General features: G+C 54.3%; 8 protein-coding genes and 1 non-coding gene across 9 annotated transcripts; 4 read left to right on the forward strand and 5 right to left on the reverse strand.

Annotated features, from left to right (window-relative positions):
- Positions 1 to 28: 28 nt before the first annotated feature.
- Positions 29 to 1185, forward strand: BD324DRAFT_630699 (hypothetical protein). Its single transcript, XM_022016353.1, has 5 exons — positions 29 to 450; positions 502 to 609; positions 660 to 759; positions 801 to 860; positions 894 to 1185. The coding sequence occupies exons 1-5, from the start codon at positions 79 to 81 to the stop codon at positions 1109 to 1111; spliced, it is 858 nt and encodes a 285-aa protein (XP_021869734.1). The 5' UTR covers positions 29 to 78; the 3' UTR covers positions 1112 to 1185.
- Positions 1186 to 2683, reverse strand: BD324DRAFT_630702 (Spt20 family-domain-containing protein). The gene is made up of 3 exons (XM_022016354.1): positions 2391 to 2683; positions 1901 to 2194; positions 1186 to 1727 (listed from the first exon to the last, which is right to left on the reverse strand). Exons 1-3 carry the CDS (start codon positions 2673 to 2675, stop codon positions 1200 to 1202), a joined length of 1107 nt encoding a protein of 368 aa, XP_021869735.1. The 5' UTR covers positions 2676 to 2683; the 3' UTR covers positions 1186 to 1199.
- BD324DRAFT_630708 (putative ATPase) lies at positions 2684 to 4990 on the forward strand. Its single transcript, XM_022016355.1, has 12 exons — positions 2684 to 2737; positions 2787 to 2843; positions 2900 to 2944; positions 2990 to 2999; positions 3057 to 3278; positions 3479 to 3752; positions 3965 to 4106; positions 4148 to 4236; positions 4275 to 4406; positions 4451 to 4538; positions 4586 to 4802; positions 4926 to 4990. Exons 1-12 carry the CDS (start codon positions 2714 to 2716, stop codon positions 4940 to 4942), a joined length of 1317 nt encoding a protein of 438 aa, XP_021869736.1. The 5' UTR covers positions 2684 to 2713; the 3' UTR covers positions 4943 to 4990.
- Positions 4991 to 5065: 75 nt separating this feature from the next.
- Positions 5066 to 6012, reverse strand: BD324DRAFT_609353 (hypothetical protein; the record flags this gene model as incomplete). Its single annotated transcript, XM_022014153.1, has 5 exons — positions 5066 to 5140; positions 5273 to 5295; positions 5332 to 5358; positions 5402 to 5735; positions 5968 to 6012. 5 exons carry the CDS (start codon positions 6010 to 6012, stop codon positions 5066 to 5068), a joined length of 504 nt encoding a protein of 167 aa, XP_021869737.1.
- A 1111-nt stretch (positions 6013 to 7123) lies between these two features.
- On the forward strand, positions 7124 to 9080 carry BD324DRAFT_630715 (G-protein alpha subunit). Its single transcript, XM_022016356.1, has 8 exons — positions 7124 to 7638; positions 7693 to 7792; positions 7939 to 8023; positions 8061 to 8400; positions 8450 to 8529; positions 8571 to 8724; positions 8813 to 8925; positions 8971 to 9080. The coding sequence occupies exons 1-8, from the start codon at positions 7335 to 7337 to the stop codon at positions 9040 to 9042; spliced, it is 1248 nt and encodes a 415-aa protein (XP_021869738.1). The 5' UTR covers positions 7124 to 7334; the 3' UTR covers positions 9043 to 9080.
- Positions 9081 to 10314, reverse strand: BD324DRAFT_630719 (hypothetical protein). Its single transcript, XM_022016357.1, has 2 exons — positions 9786 to 10314; positions 9081 to 9736 (listed from the first exon to the last, which is right to left on the reverse strand). Exons 1-2 carry the CDS (start codon positions 9872 to 9874, stop codon positions 9418 to 9420), a joined length of 408 nt encoding a protein of 135 aa, XP_021869739.1. The 5' UTR covers positions 9875 to 10314; the 3' UTR covers positions 9081 to 9417.
- Positions 10315 to 10589: 275 nt separating this feature from the next.
- Positions 10590 to 10687, reverse strand: BD324DRAFT_t22. The gene has a single exon. It is a non-coding gene; the product is annotated as a tRNA-Ile (tRNA).
- A 129-nt stretch (positions 10688 to 10816) lies between these two features.
- BD324DRAFT_630725 (N-acetyltransferase B complex non catalytic subunit-domain-containing protein) lies at positions 10817 to 14481 on the forward strand. The gene is made up of 12 exons (XM_022016358.1): positions 10817 to 11258; positions 11307 to 11635; positions 11680 to 11907; positions 11956 to 12149; positions 12186 to 12333; positions 12371 to 12554; positions 12598 to 12901; positions 12940 to 13069; positions 13103 to 13488; positions 13523 to 13915; positions 13952 to 14057; positions 14092 to 14481. The coding sequence occupies exons 1-12, from the start codon at positions 11182 to 11184 to the stop codon at positions 14190 to 14192; spliced, it is 2580 nt and encodes an 859-aa protein (XP_021869740.1). The 5' UTR covers positions 10817 to 11181; the 3' UTR covers positions 14193 to 14481.
- BD324DRAFT_61499 (CTD kinase subunit gamma CTK3-domain-containing protein) lies at positions 14208 to 15519 on the reverse strand. The gene is made up of 5 exons (XM_022014670.1): positions 15287 to 15519; positions 14966 to 15240; positions 14849 to 14927; positions 14542 to 14810; positions 14208 to 14507 (listed from the first exon to the last, which is right to left on the reverse strand). The coding sequence occupies exons 1-5, from the start codon at positions 15446 to 15448 to the stop codon at positions 14477 to 14479; spliced, it is 816 nt and encodes a 271-aa protein (XP_021869741.1). The 5' UTR covers positions 15449 to 15519; the 3' UTR covers positions 14208 to 14476.
- Between the last annotated feature and the right edge of the window lie 7 nt (positions 15520 to 15526).

The raw sequence follows: 15526 nt of genomic DNA on the forward strand, positions 1-15526 counted from the left end.
ACCCGTTTCCTCGCCGACCCGACCGACTGTCGAGCCCATCATTCCTCTAAAGACGGTTGTGTGTGCCACATTGTAAAAATGCACATTGTTTGTCTGTTTGACCACTCAATGGTTACACGACCCCCTCGCCATCCATTACCTCTACGGCCAACGACCAGCCAGCTGAGCGAGCCGTATCCGGGCTATATCGGCGGGTTTCCCCAACATGATCCGATTCTACTCAACCGTACGCTGACGACGATCCCCCGTCGACCAGTGCGTAAGAAACGTCAGCGTACGAATGTGAGACTGCTCCAGTCGATCTTGTACCAATCGTCCTTTTACTTTTTCATTCTTGTCATTGCTGCACTCCTTGTGGGATCAGCTTGGGGGCTGGGTGAACAGGCATGGAAGACGGGGGATGCGAGACGGTGGAATATCGCCATATTGGTAGCGGCATATGTCGCCCTGGTGAGTTTGGGCAAAAACTTGGCCCTTCATTGCTCAAATCCGCCCCCCCAGGGCATCTCCGCGATCATCCACCTCTGGAGTCGTCTGATATCAATCAAAAGGATCATACGGACCATGCCCAAACCGTACATGCCGACAAAGCAGATTGATGTGCCAAAGGTGCGGGGTCCAATCATTAAGGGCTCTCTACTGATGAAATCCCCCTTCAGCGCGTGGCCGATCACATCATGACGCAGTATTCGCGCACCGCTGTGATAGCACACATCTCTCAGGCGACCAAGGGGGAACAAGAGGGATGGGGACGGCCAGGTGAGTTAAAGCGTAAGTGGGCCTTTGCTGACTTTTTTAAGGCTCCAAATGGGAAAATCAACACTTTCGTACCTACATACTGGGCACTTTGCCCACGATGAGTGAGTCGGTCCCCAAGACGATGCTGATCCCAGTGCACGCCCTACGATGTACCCCTGGCCCACCGCTGTCCCTTGATCCCCTGTTCGTCGCCGCAGACGAGATCAAAGACAGTGGGGCGATCCGACTCTTTGTCAATTCTTACGCCAATCTCATCAACAAGGCGAGATTCTCCGGTACCGAGCCTGACGAGAGCGACGCCGTGGCCTGTGATAAGATCGTCGATGTGGTCCTGTTGACGTGGGTGTGCTAAGCGTCTGGACTCGTGCTGACAACAGTCTCGAGATGAAACGACGACGTGAATGATACATATAATGATACACATAATGCTACAGATAATGCTACACTTGCTCCTCGGGCTTCTTCTTGACCGTCTTCTTCTTTGGCTTTGGCTTGTCCGATGGTATCTCCTTCTTCTTCACCTCGCCATCGACTTTTTTCTTCTTGCTGGGTTTCTTGTCGTCCGGTGCGACAAGCTCGTCGGGTCGTTTCTTCTTTGGCTTTTTGGGTTTCTCCTCCCCGCTCCCACCAGCAGCCATGACGGCGGGTGCTGTCGGAGCGGTCTGAGGATGCTGCGGCGCGACCTGCTGAGCTTGAACTTTTTGTCGTTCTTGATTCTCTAGCGTCTCCTTGACGCGAAGAATGTTCCAATTCGGTTGAAAAGGTCCAGTTCGTTCGCCTGCACGTAGTAGTTTACGCATGCGTTCGACTTCGGATTTATCGTCGCCTGAGGCGGACAATGTGGGATCGCGATAGGTACCGTCGGCGGCGAGATTGGGTCCGGCGGGCATGGTAAGGGACATGGCGAGCGCGGCGTTGCGGGAGGAGAGGATGGAGGTGCCGAGGTAGAGGGGTGGGGAAGTGGCGGCCTTCAGGCGAGTGAGCGAGCGGGTCCGTGTCGCTCGTAGGTCACGACAAGCGACGCGGATGGGTCAAATCAATGTTTCATACGGCCAAACTGACCCGCGATGACCTGAGGTCCTTGCCCACCTCGGGCAATCGGGAAAGACGCATCGCTCGCTCGCCCGCTCGCTTGACTCACCATGATTCTTGACTCCAACTCTAGAGCCATATGTTCGTCCCAATCTTCCCCCTTTCTCTCCAACATGACGTCGATAGTCTGAGCCAGAGCTTCCGGTGCAGGTCGCATGACGACTCTGCTCCTGACTTCCGGGGCTTTCCTAGAATCTTGGATTTCGACCACTAAGCAACCGTCGACAAAGGATACAGGGGGTCGGATATCGTATAAGAAGGGGATGAGAGCGGCAGGAATGACTTGAGCTCGGAGTGCGAGGAGGAATGGGGACATGGGGCCAGAATATTGGAATGTCATGGGCTGAACGAGTTCAGACCGCAGAGCGAGCGAGGGAGCGAGGGAGCGAGTAAGCGCGGCAGGTCCAGAACCGAGTACATCGAACATATCATTAAAAGGTGATAGATCCACACGGCAAGCAAGAGATCACACGAATGATAGCGCCTCTGATCAGCCAGTGCCCAAGACTCTCAAACCCTCCCCCTCATCCCTCACTCACCGAGTTTTCAAACCTCCAATGCTGAGGATAGAGCTGAACGACGAGGGATGGTTCCCATTTTCTCGACTTTTTAAGCACCGCCCTCGCGAATCGGTGATGATTATAGCCTGATGCACTCGCCATGGTCCCACCGATAAGAGGGAGGCTGGGGGGTGGTGAAGCAGAGCTCTTGGTGCCCGTGTGATCAAGATACGATAGGATGCGTGTAGAGAGAGACAGAAAGAGGCGAGAGAAATGAATCCCGACCGGCAATTCCAAAACACCCATAATCGTCCGTCGCTGCATGCTTGCACTGTTGATTCCTCTTCAACCAACCGACCACGATGAGCAACTCGAACTTTTTGGACGTGAGTTGGGGGAATGAGAGTACAAGTCAGAGCTCATTCATCTGTTCAGAAAGCCATTGCGCTGGTGCAAAAGGCGATCGACGAGGATGTCAAGCAGAATTACACGGTCAGTCTCGAACTTCGACACGATGACGCATCGAGTGTTTGTTGATATTCTTACAGGAGGCATACAAGCAATATCAAGATGCTCTGGACTATTTCATGATGGTGAGTGTCGCTCAGGCCCAGTGAGCCGTGTGCTGACCGTTTCAGGCGATGAAATGTGCGTTGTTGCGATGTCCTTGTGACACCACTATATCCACTGACACGGTCGACTAAGATGAGAAGAACGACAAGCTCAAAGAGTTGATCAGGAAAAAGTTTACAGAGTACCTTGATCGAGCGGAGAAGCTCAAGGAACACATTGCAAAGTCAGAGGAAAAGAGGACGAGAGCGAAGGTGGGAGCTGGTGGTACAGGTGCAGGGGCCGAATCGGGTGGACCAAGTGTCAAGGGAGATGATGATGATCCGGAGATCAAAAAGTTAAGACAGGGTCTGCAGGGTGAGTCGAGCGTCACGAGCGTCACGAGCGTCAGACTCGTGAGGTCATGAGATGGGACCCATCCGCCGTGTCCGTCCACCACCCATTTCTCACGACGCCTCTTCCCGTCCGATCGAATCCATCAATCCCCTATGCTTCCGCGGTCACTCTCGCTCGCTCGCGTTCGCTCGCTCGATCGGTCATGCTCACGCTCGCCCCAGGTGCCATCCTATCTGAATCTCCGAACGTCGCATGGGACGATGTCGCCGGTTTAGCCCAAGCGAAAGAAGCGTTGAAAGAAGCCGTCATTCTTCCTATCAAGTTTCCTCAACTGTTCACTGGGAAACGGACGCCTTGGCGTGGAATTCTTCTCTATGGACCACCAGGGACGGGAAAGAGTTTCCTGGCCAAGGCTGTGGCTACGGAGGCCAAGAGTACTTTCTTTTCGGTCTCGAGTTCGGATCTGGTTTCAAAGTGGATGGGAGAATCGGAGAGGTGAGTGAGAGTCACGAGCGAGCGAGCGAGCGAGCGAGCGAAGGGCGAGGGTGCTTAGGCCAACGCAACTGGCGAGGCATCGGGGCGAGGCATGGCGGGCACATCGACGGTCTCTGGTTGTCCAAGTGTCTGAGCTTGTTGCCCTGTCTACCCGACTCTCTTCACCCCTCCACCAAGCTCGAGGCAAGACACTCACTGACTTTTCCCCCTAGACTCGTCAAGCAGCTCTTCACCATGGCACGGGAGCAAAAACCCGCCATCATTTTCATCGATGAGATAGACTCGTTGACCGGTACCCGAGGCGAAGGAGAGTCCGAGGCGTCCAGGCGTATCAAGACGGAGTTCTTGGTCCAGGTGGGTTGACGAACCTCAATCATCCGCTGAGGTCGTTTCAGATCAACGGAGTTGGAAATGACGATACTGGAGTGCTCGTTCTCGGCGCCACCAACATCCCATGGCAACTGGATCCCGCAATCAAACGACGGTGAGGAGAACACACGTATGGAACGACACTCATGACAGATTCGAAAAACGTATCTATATCCCCCTGCCCGATGCCCAAGCTCGTCGGCGAATGTTTGAGCTCAACGTCGGCACCACGCCTCACGGATTGTCACCGAAAGACTTTATGACGCTTGCCGAGGACACCGATGGGTGAGAGGGTTCACAGTGGCCGCCTCCGCTGACCATTTCTTCAGGTACTCTGGAAGTGATATCGCCGTCATCGTCCGAGATGCGCTCATGCAACCCGTCAGAAAGGTCCTATCGGCGACACACTTCAAAGAGGCAAGTTTAACAACGGGTCTGACTAACTACCCTGCTGACCTCTGCAGGTGACGGTGGACGGGCCCGAGGGACCTGTGAAAAAGCTCACGCCTTGTTCGCCGGGAGCTGCTGGAGCGGTTGAAAAGACTTGGACAGATGTCAATTCCGAAGAGCTCCTGGAGCCATTGCTTTCGGTCAAGGATTTCGAGAGGAGTATACAGGTTAATAGGCCGACAGTGTCGCAGGCGGATATACAGAAACATGTGGCATTTACGAATGAGTCGGGTGAGTTGTGGAAGCACCGAGCACCGAGCGCCAGCGAGGTGTGAAGCGTGAGGCGAAGCCAGCGAGGTGCTGGCGCGGTGCGAGGCGAAGCCAGTTCGAAAACAAATGCTGACATTCACTCAGGCGGTGATGGAGTCTGATGTACATATGATTGGGTTTGTATCGTGAATGAAACTTGGTCTCTGACGCTGTGCCCGTTGGAATGTCTCTACATATCGTATGGACGGCTGATCAGTTGCCTTGGTTTATCTCAGGAACGTTTCTCAGTCAATACGTCTCGCCTTCTCGGAACTCTGACTCGTTGTCCGAGAGGATCTGAGCGTTAGCCCGACTCCGCACTGATTTCTCACATCGCCTCGCCCAGCTGGACTGCTCTGCCCCTCGAGTTCCGATCTCGACGACTCGAAGATATAGGCCGTCTTGTCTTACGCCCGCGCCAGTCGCGCCGCGTATCGATCGGCGGTACTCACCCTCTCTACCCTGATCCATATATCTGACATATCAGTTCTAACCCCTCGGCCGCACTCACCCGTGTCTCTCCAAAATCTCCTGTCGACTGGAGGGATGAGAGCTTGATCCCCCTCTCCACACTCACTCACACATCGCGATGGCTCGGCTTGCTGATTGCACGTCTTTGAACGTCACTCTGACCCCGTCGGCATACCTCACGAGACTCTGGATCGGTCCGATGGTCGATTCGAAAAGTTCTCGCGCTTCGTTGAAGGATGCGTCAGAGGGGAAAGGTCGAAAGAATACGGTCGGAGAATGGATCATCGCTCGAGGAGCGGTGGGTGGTCGTCGAAAGGTACGGTAAGGATGCCCTGAAGCGGGTTGCCGAAGAGATTGCGAATTTGGTACATGAGAAGCTCGACCGGTGTACCTTGTCCGCTGGTGTCTGGATGACCCGGGATGGTGTTGATCTCGGTGGATGAGCTGGAGAGTCAGTCATCGCTTTCGGAGATGGATCGAACCATACTTCATCGAGCGGTTTCGCGATATCCTCAAGGATTTTTGGAGAAAGTCTTGGGTCCCTCGTGAAGGGCAAGAAGGGGAGTTTGTGACCTCTAAGGACGGTGGGATGTGGATGCTTTGAAATCCTTTCCAGACGTTGTTTCTCGATCAACTGAGGGGCTCAGTAGAGAGGTACACGAAGGCATGGACTGACCTCTTGTAGCGAGAGATCGATGTCCATCGCCATAGGGTCGATCATTGTGGAGCGGGGGACGTGTTTCGGGTTGCTCGTACAAGATGAGTTGAGGTGAAGAAGAGGAGAGAGAGACTGGAGACTCGAGTTGCACGAATAGGTCTGAGCGAGGACGCCTCGAATGTGGCGCCACACTGAGCGGGTGGAGCAGTAGGCAATATACTTCTCTTCACAGTGCATGGTTCAAGAGCTAGGAATGGGAGTATGCAGGGGGTTATCAACGTATCAGACATCAAGCTGTCTCGATTGATACATACACATCTGAATCGGAATCAGTCTTTTTACAGGCCAGCATTCTGACTATGGAGGGAACCCTGGTGAGCGGCCGTGCCTGGGACACGCGGCAGCAGAAGAGTGATCGTCACCGTCCAACGCCGCCCACGCTCCATGCTGCATTCGCCAGGCGCAAGACGAGTGGGACGGGACAGTCTTGGCTTCACGAGTTGATATCGTCAATGTCCACCTCAGGCCATCAGGCTGAGCCCTGTATAGACCACCACCATTCTCGTGCAAATTGTATTCTCTTGCATACACCACTATCCTCTCCCCCCTCTTGTATTCCAACTAGTCCCCGCCCCCGCCCGCCTGAACTCAACATACGCCTCACCGCTGCCTGTGAACCCGGTCTGACTCAGCCTAAGCGGCACATCCGACCCTCGGCCAATGTCCGCCAATTCCATGACCGAGGGAAGAGATGCTGAGAGCTTAATTGCGGTCATGACTGGATCGAGAGGGCGGTCCAGAATGTGGCGTATGATGCATATGAGCAGCAGCAGCAGCAGCAGCAGCAGCAGCAGCCAGCAGCAGCAGCAGGACTGCAGCCAGCAGTGAGCAGACAGAAATGAATTGGCTTGTCAAGTGGAAAAGAAAAAAAAACAGAAAAAAGAGAAAAAAGAGGCTTGGAAAGAGGGCGCCCTGGGGGATTTGAAAAAAAGGAAGAGACTCACATGGTTCATTCGCTCATTCGTTCATTCGTCTAGCTCTCTCTCTGTGACGCCGACGACGAAGGCAACGACAACGACGACGACGAAGACACCTGCAGCGATCACCAACACGGCCACCACCGACGGGGGAAGCCATGACTTTGACTATTTGAATTCACAAACTTGACACTGGACCCAAGGGGACACAGGAGGGAGAAATCCCCCCCCCCCCCCCACCTTCGACGGCTGGGGTTCAAAGGAGCGTGGATTCTCTCTGTCTCTTCAATCTCCATCTTTCTCCTCCCTTAGACGCGTCGATTCTGTCCCCACAAAGGGGCTTCTAGCTTGGAAACACACCTTCCTGCTCGACATCCACTGGAGACCGAGGCGATAAATCTGGCAGCGATGGGTTCGTGCATGTCTTCTCCATCAGAGGAGAAACCGAACACATCGAGACCCGTGTCCGAACCAAAATCAAACGCCAACCCTGCGACCTCGACCAATGCCCCACCTTCCACCGCTGCTCCATCCACTTCTATCGTTCCCGCTTCAGACGCATCACCGACTTCCCCATCATCTGCTCAGGGCTTGAATCAGGCTTTGGCAGATGCTCCTCCGACGGCAGTGAAGGATAGGTCAAATGTGATTGACAGGCAACTGGAGGATGACATGAAAAAATTCAAGAAGGAGTGCAAGATATTGCTGCTAGGTGGGTCTGGGCGAGATAAGCCTGACGAGCAAGGCTCATGACAACCCTCTTCAGGCTCTGGAGAATCGGGAAAATCAACCATCGTCAAGCAGATGAAGATTATACATCAGAATGGGTATTCGAAGGATGAGCTGTTGACGTATAGGATGACGATGTGAGTGGATCGAGTGGGCGCACTTTAGGATGTCGGCTTGCGCGTGGATTCGGCAAGTCGGGTCCTCGTCGGCAGGCGTAGATCTCCCCCGAACCCCTGCCACCTCCACGCTCTCGTGCTGGCGACTCCTCTGACACCTTCTATAGCCACAAGAACGTCCTAGAATGCGCCCAAGCCCTTATCATGGCTATGCGCAAACTCGGTGTGGACCCAGAGGAGCCGAGCAACAGGGTGAGTAACAACGTTCAAATCGTCCCCTAATAACTAGGTATTCGCCGACAGGATCCTCGAGTACCGACTCGAGGCTGATCCCCTTGCGACCGTGTCATCTGACATTATCACTGCCATCGAGTCACTATGGCACGATCCCGTCATTCCCTCTGTCATGGACAGGTCCTCCGAATTCTACCTCATGGACTCTGCGACGTATTTCTTTGCCAACCTGCGCAAGATTGGATCCCCCGATTACGTCCCTGACGAGGCGGATGTCCTACGAGCGAGAACAAAGACGACGGGTATCAGTGAGACGAGGTTCAACATGGGACAATTGAGCATTCACATGTTCGATGTGGGTGGGCAGAGGAGTGAGAGGAAAAAGTGGATACATTGTGAGTCTGAGCCGAAAACCTAAATTTGACGAGCTGACCACCCTCAAAGGCTTCGAAGCCGTCACCAGTATCATCTTTTGCGTCGCTTTGAGCGAGTACGATCAGGTCCTGCTTGAGGAGAATGGCCAGGTGAGCCGTGTGTGCTTTTGATCAATGGCTGAGAGTTTCAGAACCGGATGCAGGAATCTCTCGTCCTGTTTGAATCCGTCATCAACTCGCGATGGTTCTTGAGAACCTCGGTAATCCTTTTCTTGAACAAGATTGACGTGTTCAAGCAAAAACTGCCAAAAGTGCCGCTTGTCCAGTACTTTCCAGAGTATACCGGTGAGTTACGGCAGACGCAGCGCGGTTTAGCGTCGAGATCCACCACTGCCCTCGTCGCACCCGCTGACTCCCTTGTGCTCGCTTGCAGGCGGTGCAGACATCAATAAAGCCGCCAAATACATCCTCTGGCGATTCACTCAAACCAACCGAGCCCGACTCAGCATTTACCCTCACCTCACCCAAGCGACCGACACTTCAAACGTGAGTTGTCCCCAGTCAAACACCACAGTCCCTGACACACCCTAGATCCGCCTCGTTTTCGCCGCCGTCAAAGAGACCATTTTGCAAAATGCACTCCGAGACAGTGGTATTTTGTAGTCCTTACTTATGATTCATACGAATGTATCTAGGGTAGATCTTGTTTCCTGACCAAGCCAGAGTCCATCAACCGTTTGATCCATTTCTGAATGTTGGGAAGGGATTCATGCTCCCACACGTCGCGCACGACGTCCGGGGCCATTCTAGACCAGGCGTAGATGCCAAAGAGGCTAAAGTCGGCGTGACTGACCTGATCCGAGAGCCAATCGCCGGTGCCTAACACGCTTTCAAAAGGTTGCAAGAGTTTTCGAATCGACGCACAGATGTCGGCATGTTGCGACGCTGTCGTCGCCTTCCACGCATCGAGTGTTTCGGGTCCAACCTTGGTGTCTCGAAAGTAGATCTGAGAGTCTTTATCGATGGCATCGTAGATCTTCAAACCCCACCACCCCTCGTGAGCTTTGAAGATCCACATGATCGCGCGCTCACCTTTGGCATGACGAGCGGCACAAGCGACCTCGCAATGGCACCTTTGGATAGATCGACAAATTTAGCGTATCGTTTACCGGCTGGTGAGCCAAACAGTTTGTGGTCCCGGTCGATCCGCTCTGCAATCGCCCACGAATCGGTCACATACGATCCATCATCATGAATGGTAGGGACAGTGACCTTGTCGTTCCCAGTAGACTTGACGAGCTCACTCCGGATTTGACTAAACGTGATGGGTTTGCGTTCGTGTTCGATCCCAAGGAGACTGAGAAGGGGGGTTTCAGCGTGATGTTCTGACCTAGAGGGGCCCTCACGCTAAATCAAGCTTGGTGATCCATACAGCGGGGGAGAAACTGACCGTCTCGCCAGGCCGAGTCGTCAATTCGTACAGTGTGAGTGACATGATGAGGTGGTTTCGGAGAATGGAAGAGTCAGGGGTGAATACCCCCCCCCCCCCCCCCCCCGGGGATTCACACCATGGGGATGGTCCGAATTTTGAATTGCCGCCGGGAGCCGCGGGGGAGAGGGAGGGGGGCACATGATTAGCCGGGGGGTGGGATGGAAGATGGCGAGATCACTTCCGATGTTGCTCCTCCTCGCTGAATCTCGATCTACCTCCCCCTTCCCTGGGTCTGATCCTGTCCCACGCACTACGCCTCGGCATTGGTCCGTCCATTTCAGCCACGCTGACCATCATGTCTCGATGATCATCCGGAGATACTTCCCTCTTCCATCCGCGATATGTGGCAGGGCCCACTTGTGCTCTAGCGTACCAACAGCCCACCAATGCATGTCATGGAGAGACCTTTGGGTGTGAGGCGCGGTGACTGACCTGTGTGCTCGCCATGTATCCATGACACAATGCATTTTTGAATGGGTATGGCATTGGAAAGCTGCCTGAGGTACATGGGGACACTAGACAGGGTGGAACAGACCCCTTGTACACCCCCTCACGGGACACACTAGACGGGTTTTGGAGACTTGGGACTGGACTCAGAGCGTAGTTTTCTATACTGAAGGTTTTCTGAAGCCCAAAAACTCCTGTAAATGACTCCCGAAGGTCATCCTGGAGGTCTCTCAGACTCCCCACCAACCAATCCGCAAAAAGGAAAAAAAGTTGATCAGCATGAGGATCGAACTCATGACCTCCGCATGGCTAATGTGGTTTGTGATCACCATATTAGTACGATGCTCTAACCAGCTGAGCTAGCCGACCGTGCTTCAATTGGTTGGAAACATGGCTGATAGATAATATATAAAGTTCAACTGAAGATCGGTGAAATGGATGGTTCCAGCGGGGGTTCAAGAGGGAAGATGTCCCATGTAATGGTTCGACCTCCGATCTCTGACTTTGAAAGTCAACATCATCCCAAACATCACTTCTGCACTGGATAGAGTTCTACGAGCCAGTCTTGAGCTCTGTAAGGCTCAACTAGACCACGAACGAGGACCTTCCCAGCTCCCGAACCTCACCCACCGCCACAAAGTGTCTTTTTCTTCTTCATCGGATCCCCCATCGATGAAGCCTACATCGTCGACACCTTGCGACTCGAATACGGAATCATCGTCAAGACGACTGTGGTACTCTCCGAGGTGGTCATCTCGTTCAAGATCAGAGTGCCAATGAGGATGCTCCAACGACTCGTCCGACCGATTGAGTGCTCTTGCGCATCCATGTGCTGGTTATAAATTCGGGAGACTTTCCCGAATATGAAAGTGTTCGCGGTGAAGACTGCAGCCGAAGCCAACCTTCGCCAGCTACCTCGCGGCAGAGCGGGTGGCCCTAGGTGGGTGAGTCATCAAGCGCCTCGCTACTGAGGTCACGCCAATTACAGAGCTGGCGTCGGAGGCGCCACATCCCCCCGTCCGCCTCGGGTCGTAGCTCAGCGAATGGCGGGGGTTGATCTCAGACGCTGCAGGAAAGGGCATGGGGATGAAGCGGATGGGATGCCTGTAGTCCAGGGCGCGAGCTCCTTCGCCACGACTCAGCCTCAACTTCATGATCTCCAGGTACCCTTGGTGATATTGTTCTCCATGAATTATTTTAGTTGGATTTCCCGAACGCCGGTTCTCCTTATTAGCATCATTGTATACCTTGATCGTAAGGCTCTTATGGCAGACAGTCGCTGGGCAGCAGATGAGCGCAAGCTCTCCCCTGCCTACGGTGAGGATGCTGTCACTCTACGCTAGCTCACACGCCCCGCCCAGATGACATCTCCAACGGCCGCCTTAAATCAGCATCCTCTCAAGTCGAGCGACATTTGAAAAAGCATGGGGGCTCTCAACCAGCTCGCATTCTCCGCATGGTCCTGCTTGAGCGAGTGGATGCTTCAGAGTCGGCTATTCTGGAGGCATGGGAAGATGTGAAGAAGACTGGCGAGTTGAGCTCGAGGGGAATGTGGTGGGTCGCGATGACATTCCGGAACATTGGAAGGCGTGGGTTGTCAAACGCGGGTTTTTCAGTGCTGATCCCCCCCTTTTTAGGGGATCTCTCGTTGCAGCTGTACCAGGATCTCTGGAAGAGATCGCCAGACAGTGCAGAGATTGGCGAGCAGGTGTTTCTGCATGCTGCGGGGGCGTGGGACAAGCCGGCCATGGTAGAGAGTAGTCGGAAAATGTTCAACAAGCTCAAAGCGCCAGTTTGGGCTAGAGTCGCAGCATGGGCAGAGTGGATCAGGGTGAGATCAGGCGATCGCTTCAAGAGCTGATGACAGTATACCGACGGACCATCGTCCCAGGATACATTTACCACGTCCAACGCTGGCGACTTGAGAGTATCCTCGACGTTGCTCAGTCTGGCTAGGCGAGTCTGCGACTCGGCGGATTCTCTGTGGCTCCATCTGCAGATCATGATTGGTGCAGGTGGGTCAACCGTGAAGGGGGGTTTTGCTGACTTTAGGCAATCTCTCGGAAGCTTTAAAGCTCGCTCAGACGGTCGGTTCGGATGGAAATCTGGCGAGAATGTGGTACAGGATGGAAGGGGTCAAGGAGATTCTGCGGCGGATGGGAGATGGTGAGGAGGTCAGGGCAGCCTGGAGAGAAGAGTGGGAATGGGCCAAGGCGAAACTCAAGGACACGGAATGGTGAGAAGGCTCAGGAAGACTCGCACTTACTACTACATTACAGCCAACGCAATTATGCCTTTTATCGACACCTCATCCTCGCAACCAAATACCTGGACAACACAGCTCTCACCGTTGCCGCCCTGGAAGCTGTTCACGCAGATATCGGAGCCAAGGAGCGAGCCCCTGCGCTCGCCCTGCTAGAGCTCGGGGAAGAGGTCGATTGGCAGACCAAGGTCGAGGCGTACTGGAGCCAATGGGGAGCCAAGGGATCCGTCGTGTCGGAACTGGAAGGCATCGTAGGGGAGAGGAACGAGACAAAGCGCGAGGCGCTCGTGATCATGCTTGAGAAGTTGGATTCTGGCCATGTGAGGGCTTGCTCGTATTTTTCACACTGACCTTGAAGACCTCGCTGGCTGAGTATCGTCGAGTCGTCAACAGGGAGCTCTTGCTGCTTCGCGTCAGACCAGCAGAATGGCATACAGAATCGCATTTCGACAGCTTGACTGCGCTATACGCCGAGGGTCTGCAGTATGGTGAGCCCTCGCCAAGGACGCGCTGAAACCCAGGCCGAAATCTCCCCAAGACCGACATCCAGCCATGCGACGATGTTGGCCTGGCACTGGTCCACCTCCTCATTGTCCACTGGAGCAAGGACACCTCCAACGACACTCCCCTCCTCCGTGCCACACTCCTCACCCGGCATATCCTCAATCACAGTCCGGCCTGCAAGTCGGCTCTGCTGATCCTCGGTCGTCTCCTGCGCCTGCTCGGGGCGAGCATTCACGAGGCGACCGTTGCAGCCGCCAAGGAATGGAGCGAGATTCAGCTGGACAACCTTGCCCACTTCTCTCATGAACGTGCTGGAATCGAATCATATGTCAACGGGACGACTCAAGGGTGGTCGAGCTATGAGGAAAAGTCGAGGAAGATGTATCGCCGAGTGTCGACAGATGTAAGCGACAATGTCGATATGCGCTGACAGGCAGATGGCCGAATACATCAAACAAGCCCTCCAGCACGAATCCTACTCCAAGATCCCAGGCATCAACTATGTCATGTCGACACTTGGCAGATCAATGTCCCGATGTGTCATGTCTGTGGAGAGGTCCCGAATGGCCTTGGTCACTGGAGAACCCCTCGTCGCTGATACGCTGAGGGATGCGGTGAATGGACTCGGCGAGGACCTAGTCGATACGAGGGATTGGAGTCTCGTCCCGGAGCTTGGGCCTCGGCGAGGGAGTTTGAGGAAGGCGATGCAACTGGGCGATGAGCCTGGTCCAAAGTGGATCAAGGCGTGGGGAGGATTGCTATTGCGACTTGATGTGCTCGAGCGGTCGACCCAGGTCCCCAGGGAGATGCCACCGAATGATCTGTCAGGGGTGAGTGTGACGAGCTACTGCTGATCTGACTGGCAGGTGCTGCCCTCTGAGCGAGTGGTCATGGAGATTGGATTCGCTTGGCTGGCCAAGGCCTACTCTGTGCTCTCAAGCTCTGAGGATACAGGAGAGAACATCTCGCTAGGTGAGATGGTGGGTTAGGGCTAGCTGATGAAAAGATCTCGCAGAGATGACACACGATGGATCGGCTTGGGACCGCCTGTATACCTTTTACCTCCTCGTCGAGGTGAGTCAAGAATCCTTCCCCGCTGACCTGTAGTTGAGGGTTCTCCTCCGGCGCATACGGAAGAGACTTGAGAGGGCGAAGAAGCCAAAGGTATCTGCCCTGGTCAAGGACATCCAGGCGTTTGAGAAAGAATTTGAGACCAAAGTGAAGGCAAGGCTGCCCGAGCTCGACTCGCTCAAGGAGATTGCTTGGCCCAAACTCGATCTGGGGGGTGACCTCGAGGCTTTCACCCAAGAGGTGACCGAGGCGAGGAGAAAAGGCATAGACCGGATCAAAGAGCTGCTCCAGTAGTGCATGGCAATGCATGGAGAATACAACTAGGATTCTACAGCCAGTATGGCGGCGTCGCTGGCATCAGTACAGTCGGGTCGAACTCACTCACCCTCTCATCGCGTCAAAATCCCCTTCGTCTAGATCACTGACGCCATCCCACGTCTGCTCAAACTCCACTTCGAGAGCGGACTCGACTCTACGATCTGGTTTCGGCGGGGGCAGCATCTTTTGCTCTACGACGGCTTTGACGAGGTCAGCGGGTTGGGACGTGGATGGGGAGGCGGGGGTAAAGGGGGATGATGCAGACGGCGAAGCGCTGGGCGGTTTGGCAAGAGGAGGAATAGGGAGAATCCATATACGTTCACGGAGTCGCTTGTGCTTTGCATGTCAGTGGAGGAGTCTCGAGCTGAACTCACTCTCTCCCTGTCTTCCTCCATTCGTCTGAGGATGTCCGACCGCGAAAACGCATCGTCTCGAGACCGCTTGGTGATTTCACTGATGTCAGTGCTGTCCTAAAAATGCCTTTCACTCACGTCGTCGTCGGTTTCCGCGTCTCCAGCATCTGCACCGCTTCATCTATCGTTCCGGACTCTAGCAGCCGTCTCGTCCTCCAACTCTCCAGGATCTGTCTCGCCGCTTTGGCATTAAGCACTCCCTCGCGAGTTTCCGGGACGACACGAGAGACGATTTTCCCAAGGTTTCGAGCGATGAGCGACGCATAAGGTGCATCAGGGGGTCCTAAAGCAAGCGAGGTATCCAAGAGCGAGTCCAAAAAGTAGAGGATGTTTATGCGCGTATTGAGAGAGCCCTCAGTGTGTGTCAGAAACCATTTTCAAACTTTTGAGAGCCCACACCTTTGCACTTTCGTCCAGGATGCACTCCCACAAGTCGTCCCCACACCTCGCTCCATTCTTCACGGCGAAGCTGACTACCTTTTGAATCGACTGGCTGGATGCATTGAGCTTGCGTAGCAGCTGGAGGAACTGGAGGCGAGCTTCGAATGCGTCGAATGACATCAAAGTTGAGGTTTGAATGGTGAATGCGGATTATCGGCAAAATCAACATAGGGTCAAATCTCCCCCCATGCCCCCCCC

Source organism: Kockovaella imperatae (genome assembly GCF_002102565.1).
Source record: "Kockovaella imperatae strain NRRL Y-17943 chromosome Unknown BD324scaffold_10, whole genome shotgun sequence".
Classification (NCBI taxonomy): Eukaryota; Fungi; Basidiomycota; class Tremellomycetes; order Tremellales; family Cuniculitremaceae; genus Kockovaella; species Kockovaella imperatae.

What these genes read in the sequence shown, in the direction of transcription:
- BD324DRAFT_630699 (XM_022016353.1), top strand. Translation starts at nt 79, where the DNA reads ATGCACATTGTTTGTCTGTTTGACCACTCAATGGTTACACGACCCCCT. An exon ending in AGCAGATTGATGTGCCAAAG is followed by an intron (nt 610 to 659) that starts GTGCGGGGTCCA and finishes ATCCCCCTTCAG; the next exon opens with CGCGTGGCCGATCACATCAT. An exon ending in GGGCACTTTGCCCACGATGA is followed by an intron (nt 861 to 893) that starts GTGAGTCGGTCC and finishes TGCTGATCCCAG; the next exon opens with TGCACGCCCTACGATGTACC.
- BD324DRAFT_630702 (XM_022016354.1), bottom strand. Translation starts at nt 2,675, where the DNA reads ATGCAGCGACGGACGATTATGGGTGTTTTGGAATTGCCGGTCGGGATT. An exon ending in ATTGGAGGTTTGAAAACTCG is followed by an intron (nt 2,195 to 2,390) that starts GTGAGTGAGGGA and finishes GAACTCGTTCAG; the next exon opens with CCCATGACATTCCAATATTC. An exon ending in AGTTGGAGTCAAGAATCATG is followed by an intron (nt 1,728 to 1,900) that starts GTGAGTCAAGCG and finishes ACTCGCCTGAAG; the next exon opens with GCCGCCACTTCCCCACCCCT.
- BD324DRAFT_630708 (XM_022016355.1), top strand. Translation starts at nt 2,714, where the DNA reads ATGAGCAACTCGAACTTTTTGGAC. An exon ending in TGGATGGGAGAATCGGAGAG is followed by an intron (nt 3,753 to 3,964) that starts GTGAGTGAGAGT and finishes TTTTCCCCCTAG; the next exon opens with ACTCGTCAAGCAGCTCTTCA. An exon ending in CGGCGACACACTTCAAAGAG is followed by an intron (nt 4,539 to 4,585) that starts GCAAGTTTAACA and finishes TGACCTCTGCAG; the next exon opens with GTGACGGTGGACGGGCCCGA.
- BD324DRAFT_630715 (XM_022016356.1), top strand. Translation starts at nt 7,335, where the DNA reads ATGGGTTCGTGCATGTCTTCTCCATCAGAGGAGAAACCGAACACATCG. An exon ending in GTGCAAGATATTGCTGCTAG is followed by an intron (nt 7,639 to 7,692) that starts GTGGGTCTGGGC and finishes AACCCTCTTCAG; the next exon opens with GCTCTGGAGAATCGGGAAAA. An exon ending in TTGACGTATAGGATGACGAT is followed by an intron (nt 7,793 to 7,938) that starts GTGAGTGGATCG and finishes CACCTTCTATAG; the next exon opens with CCACAAGAACGTCCTAGAAT.
- BD324DRAFT_630719 (XM_022016357.1), bottom strand. Translation starts at nt 9,874, where the DNA reads ATGTCACTCACACTGTACGAATTGACGACTCGGCCTGGCGAGACGGTC. An exon ending in ATCACCAAGCTTGATTTAGC is followed by an intron (nt 9,737 to 9,785) that starts GTGAGGGCCCCT and finishes CCCCCTTCTCAG; the next exon opens with TCTCCTTGGGATCGAACACG.
- BD324DRAFT_630725 (XM_022016358.1), top strand. Translation starts at nt 11,182, where the DNA reads ATGAAAGTGTTCGCGGTGAAGACTGCAGCCGAAGCCAACCTTCGCCAG. An exon ending in ATTCCGGAACATTGGAAGGC is followed by an intron (nt 11,908 to 11,955) that starts GTGGGTTGTCAA and finishes CCCCCTTTTTAG; the next exon opens with GGGATCTCTCGTTGCAGCTG. An exon ending in AGAAGTTGGATTCTGGCCAT is followed by an intron (nt 12,902 to 12,939) that starts GTGAGGGCTTGC and finishes CTGACCTTGAAG; the next exon opens with ACCTCGCTGGCTGAGTATCG.
- BD324DRAFT_61499 (XM_022014670.1), bottom strand. Translation starts at nt 15,448, where the DNA reads ATGTCATTCGACGCATTCGAAGCTCGCCTCCAGTTCCTCCAGCTGCTA. An exon ending in TCCTGGACGAAAGTGCAAAG is followed by an intron (nt 15,241 to 15,286) that starts GTGTGGGCTCTC and finishes ACACACACTGAG; the next exon opens with GGCTCTCTCAATACGCGCAT. An exon ending in GATTTTGACGCGATGAGAGG is followed by an intron (nt 14,508 to 14,541) that starts GTGAGTGAGTTC and finishes TACTGATGCCAG; the next exon opens with CGACGCCGCCATACTGGCTG.